At 33.2% G+C, this 19,790-nt stretch overlaps 1 protein-coding gene across 1 annotated transcript in view; it reads left to right on the top strand.

The window, feature by feature from the left end:
* The window catches only part of LOC139486469 (NF-X1-type zinc finger protein NFXL1-like), a 57,967-nt gene extending 39,341 nt beyond the window's left edge, over positions 1–18,626 (top strand). The window contains exons 6-19 of the mRNA XM_071271354.1: positions 1,570–1,748; positions 3,170–3,331; positions 4,822–4,922; positions 5,905–6,019; positions 7,143–7,258; positions 8,088–8,219; positions 9,145–9,235; positions 9,749–9,869; positions 10,404–10,563; positions 11,600–11,713; positions 15,845–15,976; positions 16,481–16,720; positions 17,116–17,307; positions 17,790–18,626. Coding sequence (XP_071127455.1) covers positions 1,570–1,748; positions 3,170–3,331; positions 4,822–4,922; positions 5,905–6,019; positions 7,143–7,258; positions 8,088–8,219; positions 9,145–9,235; positions 9,749–9,869; positions 10,404–10,563; positions 11,600–11,713; positions 15,845–15,976; positions 16,481–16,720; positions 17,116–17,307; positions 17,790–18,017 — 2,083 coding nt within the window. The 3' untranslated portion in view covers positions 18,018–18,626. The remainder of the gene's footprint in view (positions 1–1,569; positions 1,749–3,169; positions 3,332–4,821; positions 4,923–5,904; positions 6,020–7,142; positions 7,259–8,087; positions 8,220–9,144; positions 9,236–9,748; positions 9,870–10,403; positions 10,564–11,599; positions 11,714–15,844; positions 15,977–16,480; positions 16,721–17,115; positions 17,308–17,789) is intronic.
* Positions 18,627–19,790: the final 1,164 nt, after the last annotated feature.

Genomic DNA, 19,790 nt, shown 5'->3' with positions numbered 1-19,790 from the left:
CAGTACCGGAAGTAACATATTTTGAACCGGAAGTAGACAATTATCTCCCTTATTTATATCTTTTTGTATAGAAACCATATATTTTTGGAATAAGCGTTCAATAAGCTGTCATTTGAGGCTAAAATTGACATTTTAAACCAAATTTTGATATTTTCATATAAAAAAGGTCTTAACTGGTGGAAAGACCATCAATGGTTCTCTGAACAATTGGTTTTTAATTGTTCTTATATCTCTGTCTCAAATTGTTTTAAAAAAGTATACATTGGAATTGAAATTGAATCTGCTTTTAAAGATATGTGTAAAAAAATAATTCAGAAATAAACAAGTATTTATGAAAGTTTGCTATATTCATATCCGTTAAGGACCTCTATATCTTGAGGGACAATTTTAGTTAACCATATATAAGACATATTTGAAGTAGAAACTGCAGACTCACTAGCCATAGTGTTATTAACTTTGAACGTTGCATGCGACGTTGCAAAGTTGCCATCTGCCTATGATGTGAACAGCATTTGGTGGGATTGTCATGTATATATCTACCTCAACAAATGCACTATGGTTTAAATTGTCTGTGTTTTTGCAAATTTGAAATGTGATGGAATCATCACTATGATAAAAGTTTGTATCTTAATTGTTCATTATTGCTGTATAAGTATTGGTTGATTAGTGTCTATGTACACTGTTGAGAACTATTGAACAACTATCGAACAATCAAAGCAACAATTAACCTGTCACTGTCACAGGAGGGGGGGTAGGAGGGGTCCTGATCCCGAAATCCCGGGCTTAAAAACACGAAATCCTGAAATCCCGGGCTTAAAATAACGAAATCCTGAGGTCCCAAAATTCGAATAAACAATTCCCGGATCCCGAGAGGGTCAATCCCGAAATCCCGAGCTTAAAAACATCCGATCCTGGAGTCCCGATAAAGGTCCTATCCCCCCTCTCACAGTGACAATTTCTTTGAAATACAAATTCAATTATTCAATGATAAACACCTTATTCAAATGAAAAAACAGTATTAATTTGTTCACACCATTACCTGTTATATGTTGTGTTTATTAAATATCTGGGGAATAATATGGAGTTGATGGTCAGAGCTTTTGTATACTATACATATATATAACCAAAAAAACTTTTGTAAACTATGTCGAAAAATTTGTATATATTGCTCCAAAATTATTAACTTAGTTATTCATATTGAATTTGATCATTTATGTTGTATATGCACCTCCTTCTTCCTAACTCCGACTTTAGAAACTACCATATAGCGGGTTATTTTTGCGGATGTTAAATTTCGCGATAAGCCTTGAATAAGGAATTTAATTTGGCAATGTTGTTCTATCGGCGAAAATTTACACCCTGCGAAAATAACCTGCTCGCTATACGGTATGTGTTGCATAACTATAATGTTTAACAGGTAAACAGTATTATGTATATAATTTGTCATTGCTTGGAATTCGCCTTTGAAAATCTTTATGTTAGGCATGTTAGGAGGAATTTTCTTTTAGCGATAAAAAGAGCATTCAATTAAAAATGACCATATATTTAAATTTATTGTTTTATTTTCAGTCCAAAGTGCAGGACAGAGTTCTCACAGATCGAGTGCCCAACCAGATACACATGTTTTTGTGAGAAGGTTATAGAACCAAAGTTTGACCCATGGTTAGTGCCACATTCTTGTGGCCAGACTTGTGGCAAAAAGTTAAAACCAGAGTGTGGCCACACATGCTTACTTCTTTGTCATCCAGGTAATGAAAATATTTAGAGATTATAAAAATATTTATGTTTAGAGATTATAAAAATATTTATGTTTAGAGATTATAAAAATATTTATGTTTAGAGATCATTAACCCTTTCCTCCATTAAAATTATTTTTTAACACACTTGATTCGCATAGGATTTTTTCTATGAAAAAAAAATCATCAGCTTTAAAGTATTAATATGCATTTGTAAAACATATATTTCATCAATGAAATTCCAGTCAGATATTCTCATGAATATCCTTTTTATATTAGATACAAATATTATTAAGTCTGATTCAGATTTGTCTTAGGTAAGACGTTTCAACTGAGGCACTACACAGGCATCAAAAGGCGTCATGATGGAGTAAAGAGGGTGGCGTCAAAAGGCGTCATTATGGAGGAAAGGGTTAAGATGTTTAGGGATTATAAAAATATTTATGTTTAGAGATCATTAAAATGTTTAGGGATTATAAAAATATTTATGTTTAGAGATCATTAAAATGTTTAGGGATTATAAACACATTTAACCAATCTTCCACATATATATCTTAAATGCATGAAAGAAGATACCAAAGGGACAATCAATACCATATTTACCAATAAAAAACATAACCAAAACAAAATAGATGAAGAGGCAGACAGCTGTCCACAAACTACAAATCAGAAAAACTGAATATTAAGCAACATGATGCCCAACAATATAATCAAGGATGAAATCAGGCCTCACGGTCATAAAACTTTCGAGCATGAGTTTTGTACTCAGACTCGAATATCAACCAATCAAATTGCTGGATTTCATGTTTCGATCATGATTTTTGTGCTTTGAGCACTGAGCAAAGTTTTATGCCTTCAAGGTGCTCTGAAAATTTCTGCTCCTCTTCTGATATTCACCATGTAACTTATATTTAAAATGTTGATAAGTCGATCATATCCATTTCTAAAGAATCTCATATCAGTGAATTGTCACATACTTCTTGTATAACCTTAAGAGATCACCAAATTCATAACCCATGGATACTAATGGGTTGTTTTGACCATAGACATTAACCAAAGATGAAAGTTTGTAAGGTATGAAGGTTTTTGAATATAGACAAGGCCTGTAGAGAAAACACAGACAAGAAATATGAGATAACGCAAAATAAGTAAATATACATGTTGATAGGCAAGATTGCAACTTTTAAGTTTTATTTTTGCAATACCTCAATTATGAACATGACGTGTCTATTTACATAATGAAACTAAAAATTATCATCTACCAAATTCCAGTATTTGTATCTTTAAAAATAAAATGGAATGCAGTTCAACAGCTGGCTATCAAAATATTCTTTCACCAAATAAATGAAACCGTCTTGATTGTAATATTAAACAAACTTGCTGTCTGAAAATGAAGAATAATATATAATAATATACAATTTTATCATGTTTAGGTCCGTGTCCACCCTGTCCAAAGACAGTTCGTGTCACATGTTATTGTCAGAAACAGTCTCCTCAGATCAAACGATGTAGTGCCAGGACATGGTCCTGTGGTCAACCATGCGGTCATCAGCTTACCTGTGGTCAACATAGATGTCAGAACCCTTGTCATGCAGGTAAGGTTGATAGTAAAGCAAATGTTGTATGGTCAGGCTAAGTGGCTCAATGACTGTGGGAGGGCTTAACAGCCAACCAATGTAGTTAAACATCTTATTGCTATTTATCCGCCATAACTGGACATCAGTCATCACAAAGGTTCCTGTAAAATTTTGATCTCATTAATACAAAATATCAGACCCCACAATTAAAAAAGATGATTGTTGTTTGACCTCAATAGTTCAAGCGTGGCAGATTTTCAAATAGCTGTTGTTGTTATTGGTTTTGGTAGGCGGCTTACTTGTGTAGTAAATGCGCCTTAAATTCATATAACATAAATATTATGTACTATATACGTTCAGTCCTTAATTTATTTTTAGTATTACATTTTGGCAAGTGATTATATCCGACAGACAGATAGATTGGTTATTTGCTGGACTAGTCTATTCTTAAAGGAGGATAGATTACCTTTGGCTTCACACTCAATGAAAGTGGCTGTAACACAGAAATTACCCAACAGTAGAATGCTGTGGTTTCATTCCTGGAATTTAAGTAAATAGACTTAAATTCAGTTATCGATTGGATCTCTTTCTGAGAGTATTTCATGTGTTAGCTTTACCCAACATGAGTGACATCTTACTCTGTGATGTACTTTAGTCCTTTACAGAATTTACAAGCAAGCAAGCTGTTTATTTTAAATTTGGTTAGCGGTAAAAATGAAAATATATTATGAGATATTTTAAAATTATTATTATACCTTACATATATTTCAAACAATTCTATTGGGTGAAATGTTATCATGTGACATGGAATAATTAAGTTAATTTTCATTCAATTGCGAGAAAGGACAAATAACCCTAAAAATTTACGCCAGCGGTGAATAACCTTTTGAGTTTGTTGATTTGTACTCGAGTTACCTCTCATATAAATGACGTCACAGACGTAAACACACAAAATGGCAGCGTTCACGTTACACTGGAAGCCCATCGACAGGTGAGGAAATAAGGCATTGGACATGAATACAGCTGAGAGTGCCAGCAGCAGATGATATCTCCTATAAACGGTCCTTTTCAGGGCCATCAATAGTTTACAAAAAGATTTTACTTTTGTTGTAAATTCGACAAATTCGAAAACAAATGTATTTTCAAATGTCATTCTGTGTGTTATGTTAACAATATAGACTAGTATATAAGTGTTTGAAATGCCCTTCTACTGTTAGTTCGGTATAATAAAACAATTTCGGACCCATAGAATCAATGAACATCCAAAATTGTCAACTCTTAAAAGTTATTTCACTTTGGGCTGCGCCCTCAATGAAATAACCTTCTCGTGTTGACAATTTTGGATATTCACCTTTTCAACGGGCCATAATTGTATATTATGGATTTTGTGGGTATAGATTTAGTGGGCTACAAATTTAAATGTTCAACACAGTACAAAATTTCTACAGGCTTTTACACAGACTTTGGCAAAACCATGACAATAACCTTTATTTGTATAATTTTTCCAGGTGACTGTCCGCCCTGTACAAAGACAAGTAAACAGCACTGTATGTGTTCAAAATCAGTGGCTGTGAGAGAATGTGCCACTCCTCAGTGGCAATGTGATGAGGTAATAATATATATTTGTGATTTGTATCGGCACAAGGCATGAGATTATGGCAATTTCATTGGTTACAGGGCAAGCATACTAAAGCTAGATTTTTTATTTAGAGATCTGAGAAGTATATTTATAGATTCATTGAATTATAATGAAGCTAATGAAGTATGAAATTTATTATAACGACATCTACTACAAGCAATGAAGCTTATTCTTATAATATGAAACAAGCCTGTTATATATATTGACATGAGCTCCTTTTCGATTTTTATAAATTTTAGATTTTAGGTTTCCGAGTTACAGCATTTTATTACATGTATTAATAAAAAAAGGGGGATTTTCCAGTTTCTGACAATAACTCAAGAATGCTTTCACCATCTTGCAAGAAATTGTGGTGAATTGTTTATATCTATTGACGTGAGCTCCCTTTTGTTTTTTTATAAATTTTAGATTTTATGTTTACGAGTTGTGGGGTTTTATTCATTAAAAAGGGGGAATTTTTCATTTTTTGGACAATAACTTAGAAATGCTGCCAGCAATTTGCATGAAACCTTGGTGAATTGTTTATATCTATTGATGTAAGCTCCCTTTTGATTTTTATAAATTTCTTGTATGACATTGAGAATTAATTGAACTTTATTTGTTTATAGTCTGTCAACAAATTTACTAAGTATTGCGCAACAGCACAGTGTATTGCACACCAGCATGTAATCTTTAATTGAATATAAATTCAATTCATATAACCAATTTCAAGTTCTTTGACTACATTTATACGTCAAATATTTAATTACAATCCAAATTCAGACCTGTATCAAGCTTGAATATTGTGTCCATTTTTGCCCCGACTGCTCAGCGTAGCAGTTTATTTTATTGTTTTATGACCAAAACTTTAATACAAAATTCAGAAAAAATATTTATGCATTAAGTGAACATAATTTTCATTGGACAAGTTTGTTTTATTTATTTGTGCAAACAATTACTTAATATTTTGCAGCCCTGTGGAAAGAGACTTGCATGTGGTAACCATGTTTGTGAAAAAGTTTGTCATGGTGGAAATTGTGGACCTTGTCCAAGATCTGGACTGAGAAAATGTCCTTGTGGGAAAACAGGTAAGTCTAGACCAAAGGTGTACTGTAAAATATGGACCTTGTCTAACATTTACATGAGCAAACACTGAAATTATACTGGAAAATGATGACCTTGTCCAATATTTGGGCTCACTAATTTCCCATGTTGAAAACCTACAAAAATAAGCTAACCAGTGAAAAAAATATTGTTACTTATCTGAAACATAATAGATTCTATAAATATATACAAAAACTGAAATTATTAAAATATAATGATTAGCTGTTCAGCAAACATTTTTCATTTGAGTTGGAACATAACACTACAGGGAGATCTGTAAAAATCAGATGACCATTTTAATCATATCTTATTGTTAAAGAAATATAAAGTTTCTCAATGATCAAAATTAGTGTTTGTCATGTTTGTCAAACTGCTATATATCCCATGAAATTTTTGTCAAATGGTGAAAGTAAATATTTTGTCAAAATTTGATGAAAATTGAACAAACCAAATTAATTTTAGTCAAAGTGTTTGGTACTACCTTTAATCCACACAAGAGTGCACACGCTGAAATGTCTTGCCTTCTTTACTAATCATTGATATTATGTTGATAGTCCTGAATATAAAGCTTTATTACAACTGTCACATAAACTTAACATTAACCAAGATAACTAAACAAAGACCAATGAACCATGAAAATGAGGTCAAGGTCAATTGAACCATGCCAGGCAGACATGTACAGTTAACAATTCTTCCATATAACAAATATAGTTGATCTATAAAGTTTAAGAAAAATATATAAATACAAAGTATGAAGCATCCAGGTCTTCCACCTTCTAAAATAAAAAACTTTTAAGAAGTTAGCTAACGCCGCCGCCACCGCCTGATCACTATCCCTATGTCAAGCTTTCTGCAACAAAAGTTGCAGGCTCGACAAAAATAGGAAAAATTGGGATGGGTTGTAAATAGGCATGACACAATGATAAAAGTATTTATTTAAGATTTTCTGTAGAAACATTGAATTTTATGATTACTTTTTTGGTCCAAGTTAGAGAATGTTTTTTTTCAATTTAATTACTCTCTTTGTTTGGGTTTTAAATTGTTGACAAAAATATCGATCCTATTTCTTTGACAGTATTTTTAGTTTTGGTCTAACTATATTTACAGAGGATTCACTGCCATGCACTGAGGACATTCCAACATGTGGTGATACCTGTGGTAAAATGTTGGATTGTGGGATACATACTTGTCCAGAGAGATGTCATACGGGACCTTGTGGCAAGGTAAGAAGTGGAAAAAAATGTGTTCCGATAATTATTCATTATCGTGTAATCAATATTAAAACACTCGAACTGACAGTACAACATGTAGTTTATTAACATAAAAATTTCTGCAGCAAATAGTTGGCAAATGTCCAATTGGTATTCCTTACATGCAGATGCATAATTTTCTAATTTTTGTGCTATTTTCACATTTCTCACTATTGAAATATCTATTCTCCTCAAATTATTGGTGGAAATTTAATTATGACATTTAATCTTCTTGGTTTCATCTGAATTGTCCTAAATTGTGACTTCGTGAAAAAAGGCGACCATGAATGAATCATCTGATGATGTCACTTATAAAGAACACAACTTTCTGCAAATGTATGGAAGGACAAAACTCATTAGAGAAACTGATCCAGCCACAATATCTTGTGTGTGTGTTTGGTTATAAGACAGCAGCACAAAAAAAAATCTATGCATTCATTACATTTCCTCTGGCCTTTGTTGGTCTTGTATTAATTTTAGTTTCTTGTGTATAATTTAGAGTTTGGTATGCTGTTCATTATCACTGAACTAGTATATATATTTGTTTAAGGGCCAGCTGAAGAACGCCTCCAGGTGCGTGAATTTCTCAATTAAAGACCTATTGGTGACCTTCTGCTGTTGTTTTTTCTATGGTCGGGTTGTTGTCTCTTTGACACATTCCCCATTTCCATTCTCAATTTTAAAGTATATTATACTGTCTTATAAATCTATTGACAAGTTTTTATACACCCTTATCTTTGATTTTTTTTTCATTGTCATAAGTGGGCTATCATTTGTGCAACTTCATTTTCTTTTTTCCTAGTGCTTGAATGTAGCGACAAAGACCTGTTTATGTGGCCAAAGAAAGAAAGAACTACCATGCTATAAAGATTATCATTGTGAGACAAAATGTACCAGAATGAGGGATTGTGGGAAGCATCAGTGTCGCAGAAAGGTAAAAATACATGTTTTAAAAAACTTTTATGAACTGCCAGCCGAAAAAATCTGATGGTATGAAATTTCAGGGCATTTTCAGTTCTGAAGAGGTGGAATTGTTCTCATTTATTTAGCCATGTAAAAATTGGTGGAAAGGACAAGTTTAGGAAGGGTCAATTTTCCATGAAACTTGAATGCAGTAATAAAATTGAACATCTAATGGCAAAAATGTTCAAAAATATTGACAAATACAAAAAAAACAACATTTTACATATATAAAACTCTTATTATGTCATTATGATGTTGTAATTGTGCATTCATATAAAGCAAATCAGAACTTTAACTCATTTTAGGCTAGATTTTGATAAATTTGGCTTCAAACAATATTGGCCACATTTTAAGACCTCCACAAGGTTGTAAGGATGTGTTTTAAAAGATAAGTGGAAGTTAGGACATTTAGTTTTTATGCCCCCACTGGGTGCATTCAGTTTTACTCTTGTCTTTCTGTATTTTCGTACTTCCTAAAGTTAATTTCTAATCTTTAACTTTAGTTTGCCGTAACCATTTGTTTTGAAACTTATACATAATGCTTCTTACCACAAAATATAGATCAAGTTTGATTTATGAGGTGTCACTTTTACTGTCCTAGAGTTATACCCCTTAGCAAATGCAAAAGATGCTGCAATTTCGTTTCCGTTCTCCAATTTGAGTTTGCCTCAACCAAATGTTATGAAACTTATGCACATTACTTATTCATGTTATTTATAACACAAAACTCAGATCAAGTACAAATTTGTGGAGCTTCATTTTATGCAGTTCGTCAGTTATGTTCCTTCATAACTTTATAAGATATACAAGCTGAGGCATTGTCTGTGTCCCATGGGCACATACCCCATTTATTTATTTTTGTATCTTTGAATTTAAATTTCATTCTGTATTTTCAGTGTTGTGATGGGAATTGTTCTCCTTGTGAACAGACATGTAACAAACCACTTGGCTGTAAAACTCATAAATGTGCAAGTCGTTGTCACCCTGGTAAGTCATTAGACAACTGTATACTATTGGTCTCTTGAAAAAATTAAAACCACAAATTGTATTTCTTGAAATGATCAATAATTCTTTATACATATAAAAGATTTAACAGAGATCATAAAGAAAACTAAACATTAAAGCCACATTAAACACTTAAATCAGAGGAACAAACTACACATAGGGTCCATATTGCCTGACTTGATAGAGGTTTAGAATGTAATTACTGTTAGCTTAAACCAGTTTAACATTAAACTTTCACAAAGACCATATGTTGGGTATAGTCATTTTTTTAGACTTCATCAAAACCACAAAATTAATGATTCTGGAACATGTTCATTTTTTCTAAGTAAATGGTGAAGCAACATATTCTTGATGCACATCTACTGGAGGTCTTCTGGCTGAACATCACTCACTTATATTAATCACTTATTTGAAATTATTTATGGTAGAAAAATAACTAACATTACTTGTATTACCTAATGGAGTTATATATACATATCTCTTTTCCATTTTAAGGTCGTTGCTACCCATGTTCCAATACAGTAGAGTTAACCTGCAATTGTAAAATGGCAAGGATAACAGTTCCGTGTGGAAGAGAAAAGATCACCAAACCTCCCAGATGTCACCAAAAGTGTAGGTCAGTAGTAAATATGGGGCCTCTGTGACCGAGTGGTCTAAGTAGTTACTACTGTTATCACCAACCAGTCAACACTGAGGTTGTGAGTTTGAACCCCGCTTGTGCAGGTGCACTCCACTCCAACCTTAATTGATTAGATTTGTCAGTTTTCCTATTGAAGGTCGGTGGTTTTCTCCGGCTTCCTCCAACAATAAAAACTGGCTGCCACAAAATAGCCTAATTGCGGTGCTTAAAAGTGGTGTTAAAACACCAAAAATCAAATTAAATCAGTAGTAAATGTAAAAAGTAGGGAGTATTTAGCACTAGAACTCTTAAAAAAACTATTCCATAAAAGTTTTATTATGTAAAAATGACTAAATTTTGTGTGCTAATTTCCTGATTCGAAAAGAAATTACACATTGTTGGACTGCTGTGAATATATCTAGAAAGGGCTTATTAGAAGAAATGGTATCTACAAAAAATAGTAGGTCAAATACACCAAATCTCTATGTAGGTTATGTATGTTAGTTGTTATTTTGTTTTTCCTTATTTTAGGAGACCACCATTATGCCACCATCCTGCCACAATACCACATGCTTGCCATTTTGGGGAATGCCCACCTTGTAGACTTCAATGTTTAAAGAAGTTGTCTCCGTGTTCTCACCCTTGTCCTATGATGTGCCACTCAGCAGTCAAAGTCAAGATTAAAGAAAATGTAAGTCTGGGATTTGAAAAACACAAAATGTAAAAAAAGCCATGTTCAGAGATATTGTAAAAGGTTATCATTTAGGTGATAACTGTATTGTATTTTAAGCTATGATGGCATCAATTGGGGATTTGATGGTCGCAAATTAAGCTTACTGGCGACGCGTTTGCGGAGACAGTAAACAGGTATTTGCGACCATCAAATCCCAAATTGATGCCGTCGGAGCTTAAAATACAATATTGTTATCTCCATTCTAATGAAACTGACAGAAAACAACATTAAAACATGTATTTAAAATCAGTCATATGCCGTCTGTGCTTGCGCGTACGCCCCATAGCATCAATTGTAAGAAAGTGACGTTATCCAATCAAAATGAACGTTACAAATGTTGTTGCATTAGAATAAGAAATTTCAAGGTCAAAATGATGTAAAATATCAAGATGATGTTTCATTTATTTGAAATTTGTATTGAAATAAATTTGATTTTGACAATTTGTGAATGCCTGTTTTCACAAGGTTACTGACGAGGTGCATTTTATTGATTATAATAAAAACATTTAGTATGTCCTCTCTATGATAGGGCCTCATTGGCTGAGTGATCATAGTAGTCAACTCTGAAGTTGTGAGTTTGACCTGCAAATGGTATCTGCATTTGACCCCATTCTAACTTGACTAGTATTGTGGGTTTTTTCCTGGCATATGGTCACTGGTTCTCCAAAAGGCAATCCAAATCCTCCACCAATAAAAACTGACAGCAACAATACAGCCAATAGTGCAGAGAGGCTGTTAAACACAATCAATCAATCAATCAATCAATCATCCTTAGTTTGATATTAGACTATGATTTCAAATTTGTCATGAAAAATATGAGGATGAATTTTTTTACAAATATAGATATTTGCTCATATTTGGATGAATTCTTGTGTCAGAAACATTTTACATGCACTTTTAGAATATTTTTAGTGTAATTCATGACGTTTAATAATCATTTTATCATTGTTATAGATGAATCTGCATATCATTATTTATGATCTTTGTATAACAGCTAAATGTTGCTGGACCTTGGGAAGGAAGACCAACAATCAGAGAGGAAATTCAAGACAAACCTTGTCCACCCTGTAAAGTACCTATAGCTATACAATGTTTGGGATTACATGAGGTATGTGTTTCTGTCCACCCTGTAAAGTACCTATAGCTATACAATGTTTGGGATTACATGAGGTATGTGTTTCTGTCCACCCTGTAAAGTACCTATAGCTATACAATGTTTGGGATTACATGAGGTATGTGTTTCTGTCCACCCTGTAAAGTACCTATAGCTATACAATGTTTGGGATTACATGAGGTATGTGTTTCTGACCACCCTGTAAAGTACCTATAGCTATACAATGTTTGGGATTACATGAGGTATGTGTTTCTGTCCACCCTGTAAAGTACCTATAGCTATACAATGTTTGGGATTACATGAGGTATGTGTTTCTGTCCACCCTGTAAAGTACCTATAGCTATACAATGTTTGGGATTACATGAGGTATGTGTTTCTGTCCACCCTGTAAAGTACCTATAGCTATACAGTGTTTAGGATTACATGAGGTATGTGTTTCTGACCACCCTGTAAAGTACCTATAGCTATACAATGTTTGGGATTACATGAGGTATGTGTTTCTGTCCACCCTGTAAAGTACCTATAGCTATACAATGTTTAGGATTACATGAGGTATGTGTTTCTGACCACCCTGTAAAGTACCTATAGCTATACAATGTTTGGGATTACATGAGGTATGTGTTTCTGACCACCCTGTAAAGTACCTATAGCTATACAGTGTTTAGGATTACATGAGGTATGTGTTTCTGTCCACCCTGTAAAGTACCTATAGCTATACAATGTTTGGGATTACATGAGGTATGTGTTTCTGACCACCCTGTAAAGTACCTATAGCTATACAATGTTTAGGATTACATGAGGTATGTGTTTCTGACCACCCTGTAAAGTACCTATAGCTATACAATGTTTAGGATTACATGAGGTATGTGTTTCTGACCACCCTGTAAAGTACCTATAGCTATACAATGTTTAGGATTACATGAGGTATGTGTTTCTGTCCACCCTGTAAAGTACCTAAAGCTATACAGTGTTTGGGATTACATGAGGTATGTGTTTCTGTCCACCCTGTAAAGTACCTATAGCTATACAATGTTTAGGATTACATGAGGTATGTGTTTCTGTCCACCCTGTAAAGTACCTATAGCTATACAATGTTTGGGATTACATGAGGTATGTGTTTCTGACCACCCTGTAAAGTACCTATAGCTATACAATGTTTAGGATTACATGAGGTATGTGTTTCTGTCCACCCTGTAAAGTACCTATAGCTATACAATGTTTGGGATTACATGAGGTATGTGTTTCTGTCCACCCTGTAAAGTACCTATAGCTATACAATGTTTGGGATTACATGAGGTATGTGTTTCTGTCCACCCTGTAAAGTACCTATAGCTATACAATGTTTGGGATTACATGAGGTATGTGTTTCTGTCCACCCTGTAAAGTACCTATAGCTATACAATGTTTGGGATTACATGAGGTATGTGTTTCTGACCACCCTGTAAAGTACCTATAGCTATACAATGTTTGGGATTACATGAGGTATGTGTTTCTGTCCACCCTGTAAAGTACCTATAGCTATACAATGTTTGGGATTACATGAGGTATGTGTTTCTGACCACCCTGTAAAGTACCTATAGCTATACAATGTTTGGGATTACATGAGGTATGTGTTTCTGTCCACCCTGTAAAGTACCTATAGCTATACAATGTTTGGGATTACATGAGGTATGTGTTTCTGTCCACCCTGTAAAGTACCTATAGCTATACAATGTTTGGGATTACATGAGGTATGTGTTTCTGTCCACCCTGTAAAGTACCTATAGCTATACAGTGTTTAGGATTACATGAGGTATGTGTTTCTGACCACCCTGTAAAGTACCTATAGCTATACAATGTTTAGGATTACATGAGGTATGTGTTTCTGACCACCCTGTAAAGTACCTATAGCTATACAATGTTTAGGATTACATGAGGTATGTGTTTCTGTCCACCCTGTAAAGTACCTAAAGCTATACAGTGTTTGGGATTACATGAGGTATGTGTTTCTGTCCACCCTGTAAAGTACCTATAGCTATACAATGTTTAGGATTACATGAGGTATGTGTTTCTGTCCACCCTGTAAAGTACCTATAGCTATACAATGTTTGGGATTACATGAGGTATGTGTTTCTGACCACCCTGTAAAGTACCTATAGCTATACAATGTTTAGGATTACATGAGGTATGTGTTTCTGTCCACCCTGTAAAGTACCTATAGCTATACAATGTTTGGGATTACATGAGGTATGTGTTTCTGTCCACCCTGTAAAGTACCTATAGCTATACAATGTTTGGGATTACATGAGGTATGTGTTTCTGACCACCCTGTAAAGTACCTATAGCTATACAATGTTTAGGATTACATGAGGTATGTGTTTCTGACCACCCTGTAAAGTACCTATAGCTATACAATGTTTGGGATTACATGAGGTATGTGTTTCTGTCCACCCTGTAAAGTACCTATAGCTATACAATGTTTGGGATTACATGAGGTATGTGTTTCCGACCACCCTGTAAAGTACCTATAGCTATACAATGTTTGGGATTACATGAGGTATGTGTTTCTGTCCACCCTGTAAAGTACCTATAGCTATACAATGTTTGGGATTACATGAGGTATGTGTTTCTGTCCACCCTGTAAAGTACCTATAGCTATACAATGTTTGGGATTACATGAGGTATGTGTTTCTGTCCACCCTGTAAAGTACCTATAGCTATACAATGTTTGGGATTACATGAGGTATGTGTTTCTGACCACCCTGTAAAGTACCTATAGCTATACAATGTTTAGGATTACATGAGGTATGTGTTTCTGTCCACCCTGTAAAGTACCTATAGCTATACAATGTTTGGGATTACATGAGGTATGTGTTTCTGTCCACCCTGTAAAGTACCTATAGCTATACAATGTTTGGGATTACATGAGGTATGTGTTTCTGTCCACCCTGTAAAGTACCTATAGCTATACAATGTTTAGGATTACATGAGGTATGTGTTTCTGTCCACCCTGTAAAGTACCTATAGCTATACAATGTTTGGGATTACATGAGGTATGTGTTTCTGACCACCCTGTAAAGTACCTATAGCTATACAATGTTTGGGATTACATGAGGTATGTGTTTCTGACCACCCTGTAAAGTACCTATAGCTATACAATGTTTGGGATTACATGAGGTATGTGTTTCTGTCCACCCTGTAAAGTACCTATAGCTATACAATGTTTGGGATTACATGAGGTATGTGTTTCTGACCACCCTGTAAAGTACCTATAGCTATACAATGTTTGGGATTACATGAGGTATGTGTTTCTGACCAGCATGTAAAGTACCTATAGCTATACAATGTGTGGGATTACATGAGGTGTGTGTTTTTGACTGACTTGTAGTAATACTGAGATGTGATACGATTGCCAATGAGACAACTTTCCACCAAAGTTAAAATAAAGTGGGTGTTAGCAAGTATAGGCAATTGTGCTTCCTTCAACAATGAGAAAACCCATAGTAGCCATACCATATGGCTTATAGTATGCAGAGTATCATGTGGGCTGGTATAGGGGAAAACTGATCTGCGTAATGGATTCCTACTATATTTTCAAGCAAGAGATTACAAACAAATGTAACAAAGTTTATTAACAATACTTAATTATAACTTAGTCAACCACTTGGGACTGTTCCATAAAAACACACATTGGACCCAGGGAAAGAAACTTTGAAAATTAATTCTATGGTTGGCTGTTTTTGAACAGTGAAAGTATAAAGAATTCAGAAATGATTACCCCATTTTCAAAGTTCCTCTTCTGTATGTAATATCTTCCATTATCCTGGGAATGTACCACACAAACCTTTGATATCAAGTTATTATGTTATGTTGCTATAGCAATATGAATTGCAGGAATTTAACTTCATTAGTCATTATTTTATTTTTATCTAAATAATCAAGTCTTACTCATTTCTTTCGCTTGGGACCATGCATTTTTAGAGGAACGGTCCTAAGAAATAAAAATGGTTTCTAAACTGGAACTGGTATGTTACAATAAGAAGGTATCTAGCTTTAATGTTGATAAACATTTAATTCAAATCTAGAAATACAAGCTAATCATATGTGTGCTAATGTTTTTCAGACTTGTATTTTATTGATTTTCAGACTGGTACCTTTGCATGTTCTGAGGTTAGACCATACAGTTGTGGTAGGTCATGTGACCGTCTGCTGGTGTGTGGTAATCATACATGTCAATTACCCTGTCACCAAGTTACTGGAGCAAAGGAGAATGGGAAGGTGAGTTTAATTATTGAATTACTTCACTTGCTAAACCATTTTTTGTGGTTTTTAAATGATAGAAAAAATTTGTGTACTTTTGTAACATAGTACACAATTCTTGATATAAAATCTGTGAACTTTTGTTATATAGTACACAATTCTTGAAATAAAATCTGTGTAATTTTGTTTTACTCATTTCTTTCTTATCTTTATTTTGAGAGTTTGTCAAATTCATTTTAATATATTTATATAAAATTGCCCTTCTTTAACAAGAGCACTGATAACAGACAGTTTAGATGCTGCTAAAGTTCATGTAATTTTATTCAGACTTTTTACCCCAAAAAATCTGTATAAGTACTCTTTCAACAATTCTCCCATTCTTTTAGTTATTTATTTTCTATAAAAAAAAAAATTTAGAAATAAGTTCTACCCCTCAACTGGAAAAAAAGTAAAAAGAATATAGATAGTTCTTATAAATGGACTTCTGCTTTAATAATTAAAGTATTTTATCTTTGATAAAAGGCAGGTGACAATTGCAGTCCATGTGAAGAGGGATGTGACAAGCCCCGCCCAGATGGGTGTACCCACAAGTGTCCACTACTCAAGTGTCATTCTGATGATTGTCCCCCTTGCACACAGATGATCCGCATGAGGTGTCATTGTCAGATAATGGTTCAACACTTAGATTGCAATAAATTGACTAATTCTGACAAGAATACTAAAAATACCCTGAGGTCATGTGGAGGACAGTGTCCGAAAAAGGTAAGGTATTGAAAGCCAATTTTTCAGACCTTCAACTGGTAAATCAAACTGAACATTTAGTCTGGGGAAAAAATGTCTTTGTTGTTTTGTGCTACCATGTGAATGAAAGAATGTGTTTATATCAAGGAGACAGCACAAGACAGAAACTATCATATTTTATACCAACTCAACAGAAATAAAGTTCTTCTCAAAAATGAGATATAATGAAAGTGGTCTTCAGACAAGAGGTTTATAATTTTTTAGGGAAAACCAGAGAGGCTTTCATTTGTATCTGGAAAGTTAACATTTGAAATATTTCTTTACTTGCAAATAATTAAGTTGAAATAGACAGTTTTGCATTAAAAAAAAAAGAAAAAGGGCAATAACTCTTTACAACTTTGTTATATATATTTCAGCTGTCGTGTGGCCATGTATGTAGTTCTAATTGTCATGCTGGTCCTTGTCCCATGGAAAAGAAATGTACCAAAAAGACCACACGGAAATGTGCATGTAAACGTATTAAAAAGGAAGTAGTTTGTAAAGACGTGACAAGTAAAGTGTTAGACTGTGATGAGAAATGCAAAGAAGAACAGGAGAAAAAGAAAGAGGTAAGGTCAACAAAACTTTAAAGAGTAAAATAACAAAAATAGCAAACAACAAGGAAATATTCAAAATGGGAAATCCCTTATCAAATGGCAAAAATAAAAGTGCAAGCACATCAAACCAATGAAAAAGCAACTTGTAATATATATATTCTCAATTTGGTATGCAAGTATGTCATTCTGGCTGATATGGCTTACTTTTGTTTTTAGAATAAAGTGAAATACCATCTTGTTTCTTAAAATTATAGCATCACATCCATAACATAATTTATAAGAAAACAAATTCAGATAGCATCACATTTAAGATTATAGCATCACATTACCATGATGCTAAAAGGCCATTGGGAGAACACTGAATCACTAGCCAGTCAAGACTGAGGTTGTGAGTTCAAACCCCACTCATGTGGGTACACTTGACTCAAGTCTTAATTAACTAGGATGTCAGTTTACCTAACATTTCTTACATGAATTGTTTGAATTGTTTACAGGAAGAAGAAGAAAAGAAGAGATTACTCAACGAGGAAGAAATTAAACAGCAACAAGCCAAAGTGGAAGAATTTGAGAAGAAGATGGGAAAAGGGAGAAAAAGAAGAAAGAAGTTTGATGAAGAGGAGGAAGAGAAAATAAGTTTTATTCAGCAACACAAAAAACTTTTAATAATGTCACTTACTGTGGCTGTTTTAGCAATATTTGCTTATAGTTTATTGTTACAGTAAAGTTTGTTGTTATTTTTCTTTGTTATGGGAATTTCAAAGTAATTTTAATTTGGAGGACATCTGCAAGTCTGGTTTATTAAGTTTTTAATATAATTTTGTTTTCATTGTCTGTTATGGGTTACTGTTTCAATACCTTACTGTGGATTCTGTTATTATTTGTTGGATACCAATTTGTCATGGATTTTCTTGGGTGTAGTTGAACTACAAACTTCAATGTTCTTTGAATCTTTAATTTTCTATATTAAGAGTGTATGCAGACTTTTACCAAACCACAAAATTATAATAGCGACAGAATTACAAGTTTTCCTTAATCCATGTAAATTGGTAGTTTTTTTATACACATGAAGATGAATTAATCCACAGTCTACCTGTCATCGTTTTTTCCCAATATTTATGTCAGGAGCAATCAAAGGTTAACAAATTCCCATCTTATTTATCTCAATATTTATACAGAACAAATGGTGGATGATGAAATCAGTATTACCATTGTTTACTGTCTATTGAAAGCAAAGCAATTGTTACCATTTGTCTTTCAAATGATGGAATAGGTAAAATAAGAATGATATGATAAACTGTCTGAGCAGTCTCTATTAATACCTATAAGGAAATGTTTTCAGATATAACTCTAAAACCAGGTAATTTAAATGTTGTGAACAAATATACACTTGAATGGTTAAGCTATCATAACTTGTTTACTTTGAAAAAATCTGTACTTTAAAAAAAAAGTCTAAAAAGGCAATTACTGATAAAAACACATGTTAACTTTCTATGTAAAATATGAATAAAGACTAAATGAATCGGGAAAACTCTCATTATAGAGAGTAATTGAGTAGACAAGTAACTATAAAATTGTCAGACAATTTGCAATGGTTTTCTTTTTTAAATGGAACAATTTGAGAGGATAGTACTTGAAAAAAACATAACCTCACATTTAAATTTTGAAACCATTATTTTTAAAAAGTATTTTCTGTAATCATAATGATGAATCTTGTTATTATGCTTGTTGTGTAACAATCTCAATAATAAATATTAGTAAAAAAATCTAAATTTACAGTATCACTTTTAAACAAATGAAAAGAAATTGTCAGTATATGTATCTACACAAGTATGAGATTGTCCGGTGCTTTTGTGTGATGTCTTTCAATATTCAATATTCATTGTACATAAATATATTAATATATTTGTTATTACCTCAAACAAAATGATGATGTTATTTGCAGTGATGTATACATTTTCTTGACAAAGTTTTAATTTAGTATGTACTAATAGATTACATTTATGCCTCAGTGTATCATGTGTCATTACTTGAGTATATGTCTAAATAAAATCTTGTTTATAACAATGTTAAGTTGTACGTTTTTTTTTGGTTTTTTTTTTTCATTTCCTTTTTGTCAGGTTTTTTTTTCTCAAGATTTCAACAACTTTTAATATGGACAAATTTGATCTTTAAGGAAAATTAGTATTAAGGACAAAACAAAAGTAAAACCTGATATAAAGTAGAAACTTAAACCAGTTTGCAGGACATGTATTTACATAACGGGGGTAAATTTCAATAATCCTGGTGTTTTGATGGTTTTATTATGAATCATAGAATTTTTACAATATTTTGGACACTTCCACCTTTACTAAGGTTTCTTTCTTATATTGTCAAGCTATAACTTAGTCTATGATTGCTTGCATTCATTCCATTTGACCTGTCATGGATAGTTGTCTAATTGACAATAATTATACCACATCTCCTTATATTTATTATATATAAGTATTTAGCAGTCA

Source organism: Mytilus edulis, chromosome 8, assembly GCF_963676685.1.
Source record: "Mytilus edulis chromosome 8, xbMytEdul2.2, whole genome shotgun sequence".
NCBI lineage: Eukaryota > Metazoa > Mollusca > Bivalvia > Mytilida > Mytilidae > Mytilus > Mytilus edulis.
The sequence above is the reverse complement of the archived record's forward strand: the minus strand, read 5'-3'. Positions and strand labels throughout refer to the sequence as shown.